Raw genomic sequence first — 21,081 nt, 5'->3', positions numbered from 1 at the left:
CTTCCAGCCTCAGGTGGTCCATGAATCTGTGTGACACAAGCTCCGTGAAATTGGGGCAAGTTTCCCAGCTGATCTCTGCCTCCTTCCTTCCCAGGAGTGCTTTGAGAACCAAACACTGATGTGATTGTGACAAGATCTTTTACATATTTTACAGAAAGGAAAATATTATGAGGCCCACCTGACATAAGAAGCAAATTACCTTCTGATCCCTGCCAGGGCTTGTTCATTAATGTGTACCCAAAAGTTTACTGAACTTGGGAAGTTTCAAGGCCTGCCTGTAGAACAACGCAAATGCTTTGTCGATCATGCTTTCTACTTTGTGGTTGTTTTTTTTCCCCAGCTGCACTACTGATGGTAGCTATGCTTGGGCCTGGATATGTTTGCAAGGAAAAAAATCAGAAGATCTGAAACTTACACACTGCAAACTTCTGGTCAGACCAATTCTTTCACAAGGCAATGAACTTCCCTCCACACTTTCTTCTATAAAAGTCTCCAAAGAAGAGGTGTGCAAGCCAGACCTTTGTTCTGTTGTACATGAGTGGTTAAGACTAGCACAAACAGATTTTGACCAAAAGAAAGTTAATTGGGTTGTCAGGCTTTCACTAAACAAACAAAACCAAACCTAAAAGGGCCACCTATTGCAGTTTTATGAGCGCTATGGCAAACCAGCAGTTTGCCCCAGGTTATTTGGAAAAGGAGGCTTAGGCTGAACAAATAACACTTACCAAAAGAGTGTTTTTATCCTATTTAGCTTATCAGCTCTTCACATTCTCAGTTCACTCTCTCATGTGTTGTTTTCCTTCTGCCATCTTTGTTTTCCTTCTCCTACCTCCTCCCCATTTTTGACCTAAGGCATTCTCTGTCTTTTCAGTTGTCCTCTTCCCCATGTTCTGTGAGCTCTGAGCTCCATGGAAAAGACTAAGACCATGAATCACATTTGCTGAAGCTTACCCTCTTTTGTGGAGACAACTTGATTTGCATTTTTGTGCCATTAGATGCCATGGGAATATTTGTGGTTTAGGTACATAGGGTTTGCAGTGGAGCCTGAAGCATCTAGATGATATAGTGCTAATGACAGTCTGCAATGACTTGCTGATCAGGAGGCTGGCTCCTTTGTTTAAAGCAGGACCTTTGCTTTTGGTTTGACTTACCTAATCAGATCGGATAGTGAAGTTACCTACCTGATTTCATTGTTTTGTCTTGAGTGTCTATTTCCAGGCCTACTTCTAGTGCCTATTTAGAGCCTCTTCAGGTGCCCCTCCCAAAAATGACATTCACACACCAGCTAGTTGTTTACCATTCCTAGGAGTGAGCTTTCATGCTCACATCGCAAACCACCACCGTGCCACCTTAAGATTTCTGCAGACAGTCACCAGCCATGAGCCAGAAGGATTTGCGAGGCAAAGACCTTTTCTTGAATGGCCATCTGTTAGCAGAGGTCTGAACCTTCCCTGGTGTGGGGAAAGGAAGGAGATGGCAAGCAAAACCGTAGCTATAAGGTGGCACTGTGAATCTGAAGCAATGAAAATCCACCTTCATTCAAATCCATTGAGAATGTTTATTTGCAGAGGGTCAGCAAAAGTGCCTCTCTGCTGCGGAGTAATGCCAGTAAAACTTTTTTTAAGCCTTATGTTAAGATGTTACTAGGTTCATTAGATATTTGTATGTTCACAGGCTGATTCCTGGTGGAAGATGAGGACGTTATTGTATTCCTACACGTAACACGGTGTCTTGACCTCTGAATCGGCGAGTACTAATGGGCAGATCTTGGCGCCATCTTCTGTGATGTTTGCAGCACCTGCAGCTTCTACTTAATTCACTGGCTGGTGCTGCTGGTGTCACTGCTGACTTCACAGTTCACAGAAGTCAGGTCCATGGTAGTCTTTGATGGTTTAACTGAATTAGAAGCCAGTGACTGACTCAGAAGCCAATAAGAAGACAGTCCTACTGGCTACTTCAGTTTTACACTTCCTGTGGCCATGCAATGATTTATTCATGTGCATCAAAGCTTCAGACTGGCAGTTGTGGGTGCCAGAATGGTGGGTTTGTGGTAGCTGTGGTGCCCCCAAATTAATTGAGACAAGATTTGTGGGACAAGGCAATGTACTTTAACAGAAGAGTGGGATATTGCAAAAGAGCAAAACCAAGCCAGACCACAAGCCCATTAAAGTGTTCTTGGCTTTTGCTCTGTTCTTCAACTGCAGTGTCACCTCTCCTTTCTTTTATACCATTTCTGTTATTCATTTGATGGGGGGGGTCCAACATTGGACCCATATAAGTTGACTACTATATGACCTCTAAGGTAATGCTTAATAGTAGTGGTAAAACTGGAAACATTAATACATCCACATTACTTTAATTCCTTAAATGAAGTTAAAAGGATACTTTGATAAGCCTCTCTATTTTTCTTCTTTTTTTTTCCTTTTTTTTTTTTTCTTTTTTTTTTTTTTTTGTCACTAGACTCAGCTTGAGCAGCTGACTGGCTCCTAGTCCTGGGATCATCTCTGCCACCCCTTTTTGGGCTGGCACAAGTACTGCTTGGCCTCTTGGTAGAGGAATTGATACAGCTAGGATGTGGACAAATCTAGCAGGAGTGCGAACAGGAGAGCTAGGAGCCTGTTGGTTTAGGCTGGGTTTTGCAGCACTGCTAACAGACATCAAGCCACAAGCTAAGCCTAAGACTTGCCCTCCCTTCTCTTCAAAAAATCCTGCTTGTGGACTTTCTGCCAGGGAATTTAATTCAGGCCTCTAGACCAGAGCCCTAGAGCAGCATTTGTGCAGCATTGCACAGCTGTGCAATAGCAGGCTCATGCCCTGCAGTGAATGCAAGGAGGCACAGTGCTGTATCTTGCTTTTCTTGGACCCGCTCTCACAACTGTGCTCCCAGGGACTCTTTCACAATTGCTGCAACCTGCCACATGCTGCCAGACATTTTTGGCTGCTGCACACACCTCCAATGTCCCAGGGACATAAAGAACATACATCTTCCTAGGGGTGGGGGATTTTTGGAAGTATTTGTGTGTGTTTGGCTGAAAGGGAAATAGGGTGAAACCTGCAAGTTATTCACAATGGGGAACAGCAGACCTGCAGCCACACACATTGTGTAAGCCTAAAACTGCAGCTCCTACTGATGTCGGCTGGCTCTGGGGAACATGTGGCCACAGGGTCTCCGTCTGCAGCAGCTCTGCTCATCACCCCACGCTGAGCTCAGCCTGATCTGCGGCCCTTTCTGCTGACTTGGATCAGGCCCTGGGTGCTAGTGTCTCACCCTAGTGTCTCAGCTATCATATTAACTTCACAGTGCTGTACTGTGGGGTGGAAAACAAGCACCTGACGGTGCCTACTGGACCTGAAGAAATACTGTGTCTTAGGAAGATAAAAGCTTGAGAAGAAACTCTCAACTTCCACATCCAACAGATACTTTAAAACGCTGTAAGAGAAAGTTCCACTTAATTTGAGATTTAGCAAGCACCAGCCCTGTGAGCTCACACGTCCCACAGCAAGCCCAACGACTATGCTATAGAGCTGCATAGCAGAGTACTTCATGTCTTGCATGATGACTTACTTGCATTAATAGACCAGTTAAACAAATCCTAATGATGAGTCCAAGACTTGTCCTAGGCTAAGGTGATAGCAAGCAATGGTGATGTCTTCCCTACCACTCACAGAAGGTGCTATGCTAGCGCCTCCAAATATCCTCTCCTCCCTACCTCACATATGGAGTGACAAAAGAGGAATGCATGCTGCATCTCTCTCGCATGCTGCATCTCTCTTTCATTTTTAATATATTGAACATCTGAAATGCTAGGAAATAGAGAAAAAGCATTGCACTATCTAGAACAGATACAGAAGTTTGCAGGGTCATAGAACAGCTGTTATAGCATCATACGGTATGTAAAAACATTCTTAATATTAAGAATTCACAAAGGTTGAGGAAAGGGGACCGATTATTTTTATTCATAAGCATAAATCCTAATCCCAAAACTTCAGGGTTTTGTCCAGTGGGGTGCTGAGACCCTTCAAGGATGCAGACTGCACGGCCTCCCTGTGAAGCCTGTTTCTGTGCTCATTTCACTGTCCTTGGAGTCAAAACGCTGCAATTGCACCTGCCTTACATCTTACAGTGAGATTTCCATTCCTTGGGCAAGATGTATAAAAGTCTTTAGGAGCTCACTAAGCAGAAAGGCATCCAGTGAGTTGTCTAAGCAAGTTAAACTGACTTCAGTGGAAAGTTTGACTTACTTGGAAATCCCGTTAGAGAGAGCATGTCCTTTGCGCGCTCTGTCCCAGTCAGCGTCTCAGTAAGAGACTGAACAAAACTGAAAACTTTGCTCTACTGTTCATGCTGATTCAAAAAGGCAGCTACAAGTAGCACTGGGAAAGAGTTTACCTTTTTTTGCCTCGCCGTAATTGTAGAAAATGAGAAGGTACAGATATGGGTTACTCAGAGCTCAAGCTCCCTCCATGGAGGTGCACCACAGCTGCTGAACTGAATCCCTGTTGTTACTGCTGTGCATGGGAGTCTAACCCTTCTTAATGTCCTTCCCACCAGCAACCTCCTCCAGTTTTTCATCTTTCCCTGTCTTTTACTGTTATTCCAAAGTACTGCCAATACTGTTAATTCTCATTTGTTTAGATGCATTTCTTAAGTTTGGTTGCCAGAATTTTTTCTCTTCTCTCTTCTACAGTGATTAGATGTAATGTTCTTTCTATTAGAAAAAAAAAAAAAAAAGAAGAGGCTGATGAGGCAGGTGTGGCACCCAAAAATCAGTCACACAATGAAAACATATTAATTTACTTACAGAAAAACATTACCTGGATTAGCATTCATGAAAAAAACCAATCCTCTCAATCACAGTGGGACAGAAATCTGTTTTTCTGGGTTCTTACTTAAACAGGCAATATAACCCAGTCCTAAAATATCTGTATTGGTTCAGGCTCAGCATACAACACCCTTTTAGATATACCAGTAGTTTCAAATTGCCAAGCTTACTGCTTCTGCTGTTGAGTGATATTTTGCCATTTGCCTGTGGAGTCTGAACAATGAAATATAGTCTTGTTTGTACTCTGAGCTACTTTAAATGTTCACATAAAACAGTAAGAATGCCTTTATTTTATTTGGGATGTTTCAGCTTGGGAGATATTCAGCTTGCTAGAGCAAAGGGGGGATGGGGGCTGGTTCCAGATCTCTCTTAAGTTAGACACCCTAAAACTCCCTCCATGAAGGAATGGCTCTCTCTGAAATACTTCTCTCTTAAGTTGCTACCATGGCAGCAAGTTCGAAAAGCCCTCTCCTTCTCCCCTCTCCAAAATACTAAACAGGATTTCCACACAAGTTCTGCTCTGGAGGTAAATTCTCAGTGTCTTTCTGCAGGGATCTGCATTATTAGGTGTTGGCAGCTATAAATACAGGATAAGCTGACTGAGGCAGATCCTGCCTGTTCAGAACCTTCCCTGGAGGTTACCAGCCATGCTTCAGGACATCTAAATATGATGTGCTGTCATTTATGAAGTGCTGCAGTTTGCAATCCAGTTTGTTAAAAGGCCCTGAAATTAGCAATGGTTTAAATAAAGTTGGTGGTAAATTGCTGTTACTCAAGAGGTACTCTTTGAGCCATCATTGCTTGTTCAGAAGAGAGACAGGAGAGCCGCACACAATCTCCTTAGATTCAGGCATCCGAATTTATACTGCCTCTGTGCTGCTGACTAGGTCACTCAGTGGTGTTGCTAACCTGCCATGTAAATAAAACCATCATAGCTACAGGAAGAAGCATTCATAGTTTAGTTTCCTTGCTTTGTTTTTTTTAGGACATAATGACCAATACCCATAACTTTTACCTTCTGTTTTTCAGACTGAAATATTCCCAAGCACTGATTTTTTCTCTGTGGCATGCCTAGTCTGTTGAGATTTTGTGTGCTTTAATGGGTTATGTAGACTTGGAAGGGAAAATCTGTTCAGGTATTTGTTGGCCTCCCTCTAGTGGCTGTTATTGGGGAATAAAATTAGGGCTGTGATGAAGTAAACCCCAAGGTTAAGTATGTGCACTAACCATTATAGGAAGATGAAAGGAAGTAAACTTGGGAAGAAGGCTTGTGGCATATCAAAATATGACACAGGATTACTGAGTTATTGCCAGAGCTCAGTTACTGCTTGTTCAGTCCTGAAAATATTTATATTGCTGCTTCCTTCTCGGCTTTCCATCTCTCCCTCTGTGTCCTTACACATGACGATCTAAGGACACTGGTGGGCCCAAATCTGCTTGTAGAGAGTTTTTTTATTCTTTCCACTTCTGCTGGTTGGCCAAGACAAATACACAAACCCCTGTATTTCAGACATGGAGAAGGGCTCCTGTGCCTGAAAGCCTATCTGATTTTTTGAACCACACCCACTGATCTAGTAAAAGAAGCTGTTCTCTCTTACAAACCTTGTCCTGACAGATATTTAAAGAGCAGGTAAGATCTGGGAAATGCAGCAGCGTCATTCCATTTCCAGTACTTTTCTGTCAGTTCTCTGCAGTAAATATCAGTATCTTTGCCAGAACAGTGTCTGTATGTGCAGCCAGCAGTTGTGTTCCTGCTTTTTTAAGATCTTGCTGACAGTGACTCATTACCTTTTTGATTACCAAATGTGCACACTTGTCTTTTAGACATGAGAATTGCCAGGGATTCATGATTCTGTTTATATTTTTGTAGAAAAAGATAACAATGACAGTATAGCAAAATAAAAACTGGAGCTAGGAAACAGCCCATTAAAAATGGCAAAAGTGCAAAGCTCCTCCAGCTGCACAAGGAGCTTTGCCCTGGTGTCTTTTTGGATCTCTCACACTTTGGCCTCCAGGTGTGAAGTGGAAGGTGAAATTTGCAGGCAGTGTGAGTCAAGCCAACGCAAACTGTATCTACAGAACATCCTAAAGAAACCCATCTCATGAGCTTATGTACAACAAAAATTAAGATTGCTGCTGTTGTTCTCTTGACCACTTTTATTGATGTTGTAGCCTGTGGTTTTGCTAGCTAAAAATACCAGTTGGGTTCCACCTGAACCTCGCTCTGGGATAAGGTTCTCTGCCGATGTCTCAACTCCAGGCATTCCACAGTCAGGGGGTATGTTTTGAGCTCAAACTTATTTGCAAACATACAGGTGGAGTTAAAAAGCCACTTAAGGTCACCTGTTCCATATACACAAATGCCTCTGACATAATGGCCTGCCAAAAGTAAAAGAAAAAAAGCAATGTCAGAATCAAGGATCCAAATCATTCTTTTTAAGATGTTTTATCTACAAAGCCACTATAAATAATCTCCTACACAAGAAACATACTAAAAGGTCTAATGGACATGCAGTGGGAATAAGTATGAACAATGGGATGAAATGAAGAAAGTTACTTCAGAATAAATAATGAGCAAAATAAGGAGTTAGCTCAGAAAAGAAGTGCTACTACTTAAGACTCTTTCTCAGACAAGACTGAAACACAGAAAAGGGGAATTTCCTTCTGCCAGTGAAGATAAACTGATACTCTTACTCATACTAGATTTTCCACTAACTAATTCTGGGCAATACTGGTATAATTTCACCTCAGTATAGTTATGCTGGTATGAAACTGCTGTGATTGAAGCTGACTGAAGTTCTCAAATTTTTTTCTCCTCAATACAAACAACTATGTTATAGATTAAGAATTCTTGAAATAAAATTTGTATCATTAGCATTTTGATAGTCCCTGTCTTGTCCCGCTTGGATATGTCAGAAGTGTTAGCAGTACGCCATGGTCAAACCAGTGACTGAAAAACTAAGTGTATCTACTGCTAGTGTCATGTTATGAAGTAACGTGACATAGGAGAACTCAAGAGCTCAGCCATCATCGTCAGCCCATAGCTCCTTAGGTTCTGCATCAGCTGTGGCTCTGGCAGGCATCAGAGGCCAGCTGAGAGCTGGGATTTGTCTGAGATCACACAGGACACCTGCCCTGCACACTGCTGCTGGCTTTAGCACATCTGTGTCCCCGTGTGGGACATACATGTGGGTTATTCCCACCCATCTGTGAGAAAATTCCCGCAAGGCCTTCAAGAAAGTAGACAGCTAACTCATATGAGTCCTAAGAGCTGCCAAATATCCCCCTTTCCAAGGGTGATATATTCTATAGAATTCCTGATTCTCACTATCATTCACATGTGGACTATGAAGGAAATTACTTCTTTCTAATGTTTTGTCTCCATTGAAGTGCTGTCTAAAGAGTTGTAGGAGTACAAGAACAACAATCAGGTGGTTTTCACTGTATGAACAGGAAGAAGAAATGGAGAAAAATGTACACATTACCATGACAACCTCCATGGCTCTCTTCCATATCAATCCACTTCACTGCTTTCAGGTCACCTTCCCATGATGCGTTGGGCATGGAGCCTGGGACACCTGCAATTAGATAACAGAAAATCAAATAATTTGTTCTTTTAACAGCTATATGCAGGTCTATGTCCACTCTCTAGGACCATTCTCCATGGAACTGGGATGAAATACTTAGGAATATGCATCAACAGATGCCTGGCTTATAACCTTGTTGTCAAGTCTCTTCATTGAAACAGGTTTCATGACATAAACAAGATGTCAGCCCAAGAGACTTAAACATTTCACTTGAGAAATAAAATCCCTCCTTTGCAACAGCCTCAGGAGGATGCTGCATGCATGTATGATTGCTTATGTCACCTTCCCAACCAGACTGCCCTCCGAGGGCTATTTGAATACTGGGCCACCAACACCTAGTTCCTTCACATGAATTTAGTGGTAAATACTTCCCTTTTTTTGTTGTTTTGGTTTGGGTTTTTTTTATAAGAGGCTAACAAAATAAATTCAAGCGTGATATAACTGGATGGAGAGGTTGAAACTCAATTATAGCCTATAATGTTATATAATAATAAGTCTAGGCAGATCACAGGACCTATCTAGGAGATGAACTAGTAGGAGGACTTCTCCTCATCAGTAAATGATCAACTCCTGCTATAACCTGGTAAACATGCATTTTAAGTAATGAAGAGAGAAATTCTGAACATGCAGTGGTTGGTATTTGCTGAAGAGGAAACAGGCAACGTGTATGCAATGTATAGGCAACTGCTGTGAGTCAAGGGGATTTCAGTATCTTCAGTGCAAAGCAGTAACTATAACAGGTTGGACTATTTCCTAAAACTGTCTTCAGAATACAGAAAAGAAAAAAGAAAAAAAAAAAAGGCAAAGGCATAAAATAATAAAAGGTTTCTATGAACTCATCTGTTCAGCAAATTTTGTCTTTCTTATTGGCTCAATCAGTTGTTGGAGAACAAAATAATGATACAGACTGTGTGACCACCACCTGATGTACAAACCACTTTTCTAAGAAAAGCTGGAAAAGCCCCAATTTCTCACTGTGGCACAAACACTTCTATATAACTTATGTGACTGCTTGGAAGAAACTAGCCATCTTATTTCCTGCCCAGCAAGCAATGACCATAGCGCTGCCCCTGAGCTATCAAGTGGCAGAACAGGCAATGTGTGGGGAGCCAACGTGCATGTCAGCAGGTACAAGAATGCAGACATCATTTCTTCTTTCTCCTAATGAAGCTGAAGGCAAAGACTGACTTGCTCAAATGCAAAGAATTACCGCAGTGTTACCACCAAGGAGTACCCGGGACTCCAGCTTTTTACCAAATGCAACAGAAGCACCAGCACTGGTGGCAGTAACCGGGGAGGAGAGGATTCATACCAACGCAGCTGCTCCCTGTGCACCCCAGCGCAAAGGGAGGCTGGAGCCGGGAGGATGACAGGGCAAGCTGGGGCATTACTGCTGCTCACCCACCACTGGAGCTCAGCCCCCATCCCAGAGCCCCCTGGAGCAGACAGCCCTCTTGGCTAGCAAAACTCTGCGATTTTTGTCAATCTCTGTTGTGTGCTCAGGGGGTGGGTAGTCTGATAGTGATAACAGTGTTAAGTATTATTACTACTAATAAATACTAATAACCCCTGGTAATAGCCTAACCATAGCTGATTCAAAAGTTAAGCTATTTTAACAGCTAAATGTGTTCAAGCGTTTTTCTTCCAGATTTTGAACAGGAATATTTAAAGCCTGTTAGTCATACTTCCTCCTGTTTTCCCTTTAAAGGAAACACATGTGAATGGCAGGGAAGCAATTATGAAGCTTTTTATTAAAACATTTTCATAACTTTTCTATTATTAGATCATTTGTACTAACTCTTTATATTGAAAAGACAGCCATTTTCCTCAATTTACAATGAGATGACAACAAATCTCAGGGAACCTAAGCCCTTCAAATATGATTTTAACTAAAATGAAATTGACATTTTAATCTCCATTTCTGACCTCATCTCTTTCTTTAAGGCTAATTAGTCCATCTTCCTGATTTTCATAACTTCATTTAAAATGTGTATTAATATAAGCTGTTTATTTTGCTGGTTAACCATAATCCTAAATGGGCTGATTTGCCAGCAGTTCTGTAAATCACTATTTCAACCCGTGACTGCAGCACGTGCAAGAAGCCCTCGGTGCCAAAACAGTAGCTGAGAGTGTGTCATCATCCCAACCTTGGTGTCTTCTAAAAAATAAAGGTGAAAGCAAAGTAAGATTTTGTTGCTATTTTGGTGTTTTATGTTCCTTTCCTAGATGGTAACAAGTACAGTACCTCTACAGTTACTGTAACCCAACAACTATTTTGCTTGTGATCTTGAAGAAGAGCACAGTGAAGGACAAACAAAACCCTAAAGGCACTGTATAATGTCAGAAAGGGTTGGGTTTGGGGTTGGGTTTTTTTTAGAAATTGGATGGGACAAAGGTTAAGCATCAGGGCTTTTTTTTTTGTTTGCTTGCTGTGCTCTGTGTTTTTAAGGATAGTTTGTTCCTGGTAAGTAAGGATGGTTGTTTGCAAATACCAAGTCATGACTTTTATATCAGATACTAAAAGACTGTATGATCCAACAGCAGAACCACCATAGCACTTTGTCATAAACAGAGATATGTGGAAGCTATAACCAGAACTTCATGACTTTATTTCTTCCCCTCTGTATACTAGGCCATTATCAAATAAAATGACGTGCCAAAATGTGTGGTTTTTGTCCTGGAGAAAATTCAGAAAATGTTACTCTTCCACAGAAAGCATTAAGCTAGAGATAACACTTTATAAAAGACAAAAAGAGGCAGTGATGGCAGGGGATAAACACTTTAAATGGCCTGGGACATGCATTATCATCCCAAATTAAAAACCTGTTCATAACAGATGGCAATAAATGTGATGTGCAGAAAGACTTGGAAAATGCTGACACAGTGGGAAAGCAGAAAGATGACTGACAAAACAGGAACAACTCCAGGACATCCACAAAAACACTGGAAGGTACTGCCTTCCAGGAATACAAAACTGCTGAGTTCACGGTATTCACCATCTCCCAGATTGAGTAAACCAGGCATTTTTGTAAGTTAATTAAAGAGTAGGAAAAACTATACCTTAGCACAGGGAGGGGGGGGGAAAGATTCATTTACCACATTTTCCTTTCAATATTTGTTTCAGCAACTGATTTCAGATTCGAAAGCTGTTCTGGGATCCTGTTCTTATAAATATAGTTTGTCTGAAAGTGGTGCTGATGGTGGAAGTTAAGATAAGCAGTGGAGGTTGGCCTGCAGGCCAGAGGTGCCACCGTAGACCACCTGCTCCACCCGGGAGGCGAGGAAGGCGTTGGGGAAGCAGCCCACCAGGCGCTGCACAGCCTGCGGGAATGGGGCCAGTGTCTTGGCATCCACATGGACGCAGTAGATGTTTTGGGCATGTACCCTGAAGAGCCGCTCGAAGGTCTCAAAATCCTTGTGCAGGGTCATGACGTAGGCGATGGGGAAGGCAGCTTCCTCGGCCAATGTAGCGGCTGTGCGACACGCAGGCGCTGCAGGGAGCTGCCCGCAGCACTGGCTGCAGCTGCCCACCCCTCAGGCAGGAGGCCTGTCCCGCCAGCAGTGCATCGTCGCTCCAGCACCGTGGCCTCCGGGGAGCCCCCGCTGCCCACCACTTGCCACCTGCCATGCCGCGGCAACACGGCAGTGCCCAGCAGCACTGTGGCGGCCACCAGCAGCCCTGCCACCCGCCGCCGGCCCTGCATGGCTCGCACTGCCAGCCTGGGCCTGCCCCTGGCCTGGCTGGCACCTCGCAGGCGGTCCCACGGCTGAGAGGACACAAATGCAAGGCTGGCCTGTGAAATGCAGTGCCACAAGCTGCCTCCTGCACTTGGGAAGGGTGGTCTCGCCACCTCCCACAGCTGGCCCGGCACCCCAGGGTGCTCCCTGAACCGGCCGCCTTCATGGTGGGTTTCCAGACAGAGCCCCCAGGCTGGTGCTGGCAGTGCTGGGCGCAAGGGGCTGGCCCTGCCTTCTGGTGGTGGCCACCCCACTTGCAACCCTCCCAGCTTCATGAGAAATCCCACTTGTGGACACAGGGCTTCACTCTCAGGTTCATCCAATCTATTTTAGTCCCTTTCAGGTTCTCCAACAGTTAGTTAGGTTTGGTTTGTTGATTTTTTTTCAATTTTTGTCATCTTACAGAACTGCAATAGGGAGAAATCAAGGGTCAGTGTTAGGAAGATGGAGAGAAGCTGATGAGAAAATGTGGGTAGGATAGAAAAGATCACCTCTTAACCCTGTACAGCAAGAAGAATTTGTTTGACCGGCCGCATAAGAGAGCATGTAAGAATGATTTGCTCTGGAATCCTGGTTTGTCTGTTTTCTTGTTTATCCTGCAAAACAAGTTCTCCCACCTGTGCATGGGAGAGAGGTGTCTGGTAAAGATATGGGGGACTCTCAGAAGAAGATATTTTCTCTCAAGATGAGACTGAAACAATGGAGAAAAAAAATGCACCACCCCTCCTTAAAGATGTACAAAGCTCTCTTTTTTATTTTGCCACCATATATTTTCATTTCTGTGGTGTATGTAAATCCAAACTCTGTGTGTGAAGGGCTGAGGCATTAACTAAAATAAACTCAGGAGTGTCAAGCTCTAAAGCAGACCTCAGAACCTGGAGAGAAGGAAATAAAACTCAGGAAAAAAAAAAAAAAAAAAAGAAGATTATTTAAAAGCAGCAGTCTGAATTAAGACAATGCATGCCATCTCCTTGAGTCATCAGGCTATTGACAGTTATAAGAGCTAAACTGCACCTCCTGTGTTCAATCATTCAATGGATAATAAGAAAAGGGTCTCAGTTCTAGTATCTTCCTTTGGTGATATTTTTTGAGGGTTTTTCTGAGCTCTTATTGACCCATAAACTAACTCTAGTGCCTTTGGCAGGGTTGCAGTCCTGCATCAGAGGAGCTGAACTCTACAGGGCTGTTGAGGAAACCCCTGCTTCCCAGACCTGGACCTGAGGAGACATCCTAGGCACCAAGGATGACCAACAGGAGAGCCACTCTGTAGAAAGCACCGGTGCCCACCCTGGCACCTGTTCAGGCATGGTTCTACCAGCTTCTACCGCAGCTGCCCAGGCATGGTCCTGGCAGCAGGGTTTGTCTCTCAACATGCATAATGCAGCTTTAGGTGTGGTCAAATGAATTTTCTCAGAGGTGAAAGATAGCGACAGGTTCAGGTTGCCTGACTGGAGTTCCCCCCGAACAAAAACAAGGGCTGTTGGCAGCTCAGCATCTCGGAACATCAAGAAAAGTCTCTGTTATTGCAGATGGACTGAAGTTTAGTTGATTACATGCATGAGTTGTGACAGACATTACCTGATGCCAGAATTCAGAAAGAAAAAAATTCTTCCCGTAATTACTCTCATCCAATTCTGTTCTTCAAGGAGTTGTGCTGTTTGAAGCCTATTACACCACTGTCTGATAGTTGTAAAGATAAAGGAGAATCAAGCACAGGCACATAAACACACAGGAACATAAGCCCATTTATTAGCTGTGGCTTTTCAAAAACTCTTATCCTGTCATCACTCAGTAGTGTTTTAGTAAGAAGCAACCAATTGGCTGTGAAGCAAAGTATTGCTCCTATTGAAAGCAGTACTTAAATTCCAGTGACCACGGATTGCACAGAGACCAAACCCTATTTTAAGTTATATCTCTCAGATGAACTATAATACCTGAATAGTGGATAGAGGACTCAATTTTTCAGGAAACTCTGCCATGAAGGTGTTTTTGTGATTGCTGTGACTGTGTTGCAACATCTTCCCTTAAGCAGGTTTTTCAAGAGGAAGGTTTTGGTGATGAAATTACAACAGCTTCGTGGGCATGAGACTCAGGAACAGTCACAGGAAAATCCCTATATTTTTATGCCTTATTTCTATGAGAATTTCTTGCTCAATCAGGAAGTCTCATTAAAATAATGGAGAATGTGAACAAGAGAATGAGGATTAATTGTATGAGTAACACTGCAGACATAGGTACAAAATACTTTTTTCTAGAACATGGCTTATTCAACTAGCATCACTGACTGGAATCATATTTAAAAGCTGTGTCTCTGACTGCCTGTCTGTCTTTTGAAGGATGGGCAGTAAGCTAAGGAAAAGAAACAATTTTAACAAGCAGAACAGAACCACAATAGTGCATATTATTATGATGTGTGCATTGCAAAGAAGGTTGTTCCAAGAGCCTGTCTACAAACAACAGTGGAATGGAGAGGTACTAAAGTAGTTTTGAATGATCAAATTGCTGTAGTGAGGAGCTCAGTGAAAGCCAAATCATCTGGGAAAAGCACAGGTCTGTACAAGCAAATGGCCTTATAAAAACTTAAAAACAAGGAAATGGCTAACATGATTGATTAATGTGCTAGCAGGGCTACTCAGAGTTTTCTTGTATTACTCTTGTATCTCACCCCTACATCCACGGGATGTGAATGAGATGTTCCTTAAGAGCCACCATCTCTCATTTAGATGTAAAGCTACTGCTTCAGATAAACTGCAGCAAAATTTTAAGGACAGCTCCCTTCTCTCTTGAGAGCATACTAATTTGGCTAGTACCTGCCACATGCCTGCCACTACCTGAGACATACTGTATGTCAATGCTCTTCCTTATTTTTCTGTCTACCATTCAGCTCCCAACTAAGGAGTTGCCATCAGCATGGGTGGTTTAACGCTCCACTCACAAACAAAACTATTCATCATTTTCATTCCTTCTCAATCATTGACAAAGTGAATGAATATGTTCACAACCTTCATCCTGCTTGGAGAGAGCTGATTTGAGTGTGATTCTTTGCACTTAGGCACAAAATGCAACCGTGCCAAAAACGTTTAAAATTGTGGTTGGCACACAGTTGGGTGAATCCTTGAAAAAGTAAGCACAAGCTAGAATGCAACATCATCTTTCATGGATTCCCAATTTCTGTGTCAGATTAGCAGCAACAGGAGAAAAAAACCTCACTCAGACATACTGGGTAGAGGTTGCTGATGTGCCCAGGTGCCTGTGCTTGATGGGAAGCTGCCGGAGGCCCTGTGGTTCTGGGATCTGCCCATTCAGATCAGAGAGTGATCTGGGTTTGCGAGCTCGCACAGGAGACTGTGGGCTACCTCCTCTGGTAATCAACTACCTCAAATTCATACTGATGTAAAAGTTTGTCTGGGTTTGCAGCATGCAGTGGTGGCATGCTGTGTACCCAATGTCCCTCCTGGACTGCCACAAGAGCAAAATGGACATGGTGCTCCTTTTCTCCCCATCCCCCCCATACTTCTAAGCTTCCATGGATGTTTAGAAGGGCTACTGTAGCATGGCAGGATGCCTCTGCAGCCTTGCTCTGTTGCCAGAACATATCTGGGCACTGGTACAGGGCAGGGAGTGAGTGGGCGATTGCATGTGGCAACAGCCAGTTGCTATATGCAAACTTTCTCTCGCAGCTCAGAGTCTGAGGGGATTGCTAAGGATTTAACAGCTCTGATATTGGGACTGGCAATACTCATTGCATCTCTGCTAAACTGAGCCCAATGCTCCAAACAAGTGATCCCCCGGTAGCCTAGTGTGTCCCCACACTTCCCTGCCTTATGTGCATCTGAGTTGGAGATGTGGGTACTTGGATGATGTTACTGATGTTGTTACTTGGAGTGAGGTGGAAAAAGCAGTGTGTCTGGATGTGAATGTTCTCATGAGAGTTTTTTTGTGGTATCCAGGAACAAGGATCCTGGATGAGTACCAGAAGCTGCAATCTCTTGCACTTACCATCAGGGGCGAAAAGCAATAGGAAAGGGGAATGTTAAAAAACAGGTGAGGTTCAGTATGGGTGAAATGGCAAGAGATGGAGAACAAGGAAAGAATATTTAGTCAGGAGAAACGTAAAGCTAAGGAAGGACCACCCAAAACAGCATGCTGGTAGAAGACAGCAGCTGTGGAAGAGCAGGCACCATCTAGCTCCTTAACAACATTAGCCCTTGACATTTCGAAGTCTTCTACTGGCACATAGTTGCTAGTGTGAACTTTAGGACCAGCACTGTGCTTGGCAGTGGTGCAGACTGTTCCCCCATTGGGATCCCTGTGTCCCACTTAGTTGCTGCAGTGCACTAGATGTACATCTTCTGGTTTGGTTCCACCAGAGAAGTAATCCTGAGATTGCCTGTATCCCAAGTCATGCATATGCTGTGACCGTATCACATGAAAGTCAGGACAGGACTTTGGCTTGGAAGATGTTTCAGTAAAGTTACCCTGAAGGACTCAGCAGCATGAACTGTGGAGGCACACCTCTGCCATGGTGAACACAACCTACTTTCTGCTCTGTGTGAGCACAGAGGGCAAAGATGGCCCAGTGGTTATGCTGCTGGCCTGGGATTTGGGACTGACCTGCACTGTGGTTGTGCATGCTTCTTGTGAGACCTGGGGGAACTGATTTAGGGTCAGTCACTTCAGGCCTACATACTTCGCAAATACTTTCGCTTAATTTCCCCATGCTTCCCTTTCTTATCTGAAAAGTGACTTTCAAGAATTTTCTGTCACATGGGAGTCATGTGGGAGATAAATGGTCTGAGATAAATACTAAAGATAAGACATTTGAAAACCAGGTGAATGGGAATTGAAAGTCTTTAGCTTTTAAGAGGCTAAAAAAATCTTGGTCTTCATTGCATGTCATAAGCACGCTATTTTAAGATTTGGGGACCAAACAGCTTTGTTTTATCTGAACTGAGATTATCACGACTGTCTGAAACTACAAATGCCTGTTTGATTTCGTTTTCATGATACGCTGTCCATCCAAACTGGTCCTTAAATGCTTTCTATTTGCCTGGAGGCCTCTACTTGTTCTGACAGCTGGACCACTGACTGACACTATTATCTCCCTTTGATATGCCTGAAAAGCTAAAAGGTAGTATCTTGGTCAAACTTGGACAAGAGGTTTTTGTTAAAGCTGGGAACTGAGTCCCAGGCTAACACCCTGTGCACTGAGAGTTGCTCAGAGCTCTGGATCTGACTTAGATACATTTAAGTGAGTGTCTGATACCCTATGCTACACTTACAAGTTTGGATTCAAAATCCTTGACAACAGCAGCCCCTGAGTACATCTGTCAGACCTGCATGGTCATTTTCGGCTGAGCACCTTAAAGTGATGGCAGAAAAAACAAGGAAGAGGAAACATACATATCTGCTGTGGAAAGGTTGCATCTTTTGGGTACAAAGAGAAAAGGAACAAAAAAATGTTACGCCAGTGTACAACACAGGAAAGCATATGGCCATGATCCTGGAAATAAACAATGAAATACGCAGCCTATGTAAGCTACACAGTACAGTACAACCAATGGCAAGCACCTAAAGCTTTCTGATTGTGGAGAATATATCTGGTCCCAAGTTTATCGCTTCTGTGGCAATGGACTATAATAAGATCACGGCAAACAGCTTCCTGGAAAAGTCAGCTAGCGACAAATAACATATGCTGATTATTATACCATAAATATCTCTATCAGTAATCATTTGTGCATCTTGTGAATGCCAGTTATAAAATATAGTTATTGGAGAGCAAGCACTATTCTCACAGAATGTTACGTGATAATTTGAAAGCAGGCTGGCCTTGCAAAATGGACCCAGTGTCTGCTGCTCAGATTAAAGCAGACATGCTCTGCCTCTCTGTTACTGCTCCCTGTTTTCGTCTCCCACAACTTACAGTAGGGAGAGGGTGGAAAGAAAAAGAAAGACGGGAGAAGGAATTTATCCTTGCTGCCATTTATCATATCCCTGCTTTGGGCTGATGTGAAGCTCTAGGGAGTCAGGAGTAGTAAAGTCCTACCACATGTTTCTAAAAGCAATGTGCATGGATAAGTCCTTTGCATCTTCTGACCCTTTCCCAGTCATATGGACAAGGTAAAACTAATTGTAAATACACAAGGTAAAGATGAAAACACTGGCTCTAATTCCATTTCTCTGAACAAATCCTTGACCTTGTATGATGGAGTTTAGGCAGTAGTTATGAGAGCATGGGTTTTTTGCAAGTGTTATGGGAGAGCTCGTGTGTGTGCATGCATGCGTGCCCACAGAAAAGCACGTGAAGACTAGAAGCAGATTCTAGCCTGAACTCAGATTTTCTGGCTCTGGAGTAAATAAATAGAGAGGGAGTAACTGACTTCTACTTGTCGAATAATAAAATTCCCCCAGCAAAATTAACATCTTGAAGAAATAAATATTAAAATATGTAAGCATTGTAGTGAATGTGTTTTCTACAGGTAAAAGGCTTAAATCACCTGAAGTGCCCAAGGATTTCAATTTGAACTTAGATCCCCTAGGCTGCTTCCTTCTCAGATGTAGAACAGTAATGCACATCCTGCATGGCAGAGTCATCTCTCTCTCAATAGTCAAAAAGGGCAAGTAAGCTTATTTGGTGGGTCAGCCTTTTATATCGATTATGATCCGATTAAGTTTTCTATCTAGGCTTTGTCAAAATCAACATCAGATATGTGCCTGTGTGCATGAATGTGCACACCTGTGCGTGCATGTGTGTGCCTGCAGAAAACAACAGTGAAGGTGTACTCACCCGGAATCCTGTTGAGCGTCACCCAGAAGTGCTCATCGGGGCTGTAGGTGTCCTCGGACCAGGCCAGCAGATCAACAGCACGCTGGTCCTGCAGCACGAACTCCACAAAGGGCCGGCTGATGGCCACATACGCAGAGCCAAAGTAGATGGTCAGGTTGTGTGGTGGGGGCGCCTTGCGCACAAATGTCCACAGCATGAAAGAAAAGAAGGAGTATAATTGCTCCCTGTGCACATATTTGGTGCGTGCGGTGATGTGGGGGGGTGGCAGCACCCCAGGGGTGATGTTCTTCCCCCCGAGGCCCTTCAGCAGGCGGATGATCTCCCTGTTGGTCTTCAAGGGGAAGTCCTGGCCGCAGGTGTTGAGCAGGTAGCGCCAGGGCACAGCTGAGGCCAGCAGGTCTCTCATGCAGTGGAGGTCGGCCCGCAAGCGGGACACGCCGCCGTAGACCACCCGCTCCGCCCGGGAGGCGAGGAAGGCGTTGGGGAAGCAGCCCACCAGGTGCTGCACAGCCTGACGGAACGGGGCCGGTGCCTTGGCATCCACGTGGACACAGTAGATGTTTTGGGGCATGTAAACTGCTCTGAAGAGCCGCTCGAAGGTCTCGAAATCCTTGTGCAGGGTCATGACGTAGGCGATGGGGAAGGCAGCTTCCTCGGCCGAGAGGGCGCGGGTGATGTAGTGGTTCTGTGTGACATACTCCGTGCAGCTGGATTCTCTGAATGATGTTTTTAAAGCATTTTCCTTCAGAAAAGATACTTTATCTTCAACAAGTGATTTACAGGCTTCTGCTAAAGCTGAACTCACTGAGAAGTTCAGTCTCCTAAGAGAGTTTTGTGCATGCAAACTAACAGCATAGAAAACAAATGGAAGCGAAACACTGAGAATCAGGACAGCAAAGAAGCAATATCTGAGTGCATTCATTGCTGCTCAGAAGAAGAGTCTCACTTGAAATACTGCAAAGAAGTCAGATCAAACACCGCAGCTTGTTTTGCTGGCTGCGCTTGCTTCCTGCTGGAGAACGCATGCATCCATCTGACGCATAGTATGCAGCTGCTGTCCTTACTTTCAATACTAATACTTCCGTGGTCGTTGATGTAGAAGCAGCATAAGTAGCAAACAACTTGCAGATGGAAGCTGCTCCACAGCACCCTGAAGATTTAAGTAGACATATTGCATAATTACAGGCTTGGCAATGAACAGCCGCCACTACATATTTCAGTGTCCCTGAATTCAATTTATGGGTATGTTCTTAACTGCTCCCTCGCCACTCTCCCTGCATGTATCATATAGCTGTAGAACTTCTCATGCATGCACCCTGTGACAGGAAAACCTCATATTTACCTCTTGTATAATTCTATTTTTTTACTTAGAGAACTTTTATTTTGAACCACCCAAGTGTGTCGGTCATCACTGCTTCAGAATTATGAAAGGCTTGTTCAGCAGACCATGCTACCCTGTAAGGCCACCAACAGTCACATAAAAGAAAGAGGAGAATCATTTTGCCTCTGTGTAGAGTTATATCAGAGCCATTTTTCAGTAATGTTTTCTTCATCTGTAAATTTGAAATCTGTCAGTTTCTGTTAGGTGTTATGGGTGAGTTGAGATGAGCTCCAAACTTACATCCATCACAAGGAACTGAATAAAACCTGCTATTTAAACTACTTAAGCTAACCTTAGGCTTTCTGATGAGACATTCTTGTTTCTAAAAGCCATGCATGCATTTGGTATAACATGCTTATGCAATAAGAGCTTGTGGCATAGCTCTGACTAAAGTGAAATACTTGGTAACTTGCTCTCTTCCAACTGTGAGTCTGTACATGTGGATCTTCTGCCATGAGACAGCACGTTTGGGGCATATAAACTTTTTCCAACATCATGTCCTTTTGCTCCAGTGAAACATAATGCTGAGGCAATATCAGATGATCTGAGATTATGCCAATATATGTTTTGATTGGGCAGTCCAGCATGCTACAGAGGCAGAAACATCATCACCTACCTTCCAACTCATGCAGACAATTCACCTCAGGCACTAGCAGGTCCCTCCCAGAAGCTGCACTTTCCTCCCTCCAAAGAGTCTCTGGGATTCTCTGTTCAAACAGATTGAAGGCTGCAGGCTTCAGCCCATTAGCTGCAGTCACAGGCTGT

The 21,081-nt window shown here is 43.6% G+C and overlaps 1 protein-coding gene across 1 annotated transcript; it reads right to left on the bottom strand.

The window, feature by feature from the left end:
* Positions 1-7,011: 7,011 nt before the first annotated feature.
* GCNT2 (glucosaminyl (N-acetyl) transferase 2 (I blood group)) lies at positions 7,012-19,882 on the bottom strand. Its single transcript, XM_074897894.1, has 3 exons — positions 18,936-19,882; positions 8,309-8,401; positions 7,012-7,202 (listed from the first exon to the last, which is right to left on the bottom strand). The coding sequence occupies exons 1-3, from the start codon at positions 19,855-19,857 to the stop codon at positions 7,012-7,014; spliced, it is 1,206 nt and encodes a 401-aa protein (XP_074753995.1). The 5' UTR covers positions 19,858-19,882.
* Positions 19,883-21,081: the final 1,199 nt, after the last annotated feature.

This window comes from Athene noctua, chromosome 2 (assembly GCF_965140245.1).
Source record: "Athene noctua chromosome 2, bAthNoc1.hap1.1, whole genome shotgun sequence".
Lineage (NCBI taxonomy): Eukaryota > Metazoa > Chordata > Aves > Strigiformes > Strigidae > Athene > Athene noctua.
The sequence above is the reverse complement of the archived record's forward strand: the minus strand, read 5'-3'. Positions and strand labels throughout refer to the sequence as shown.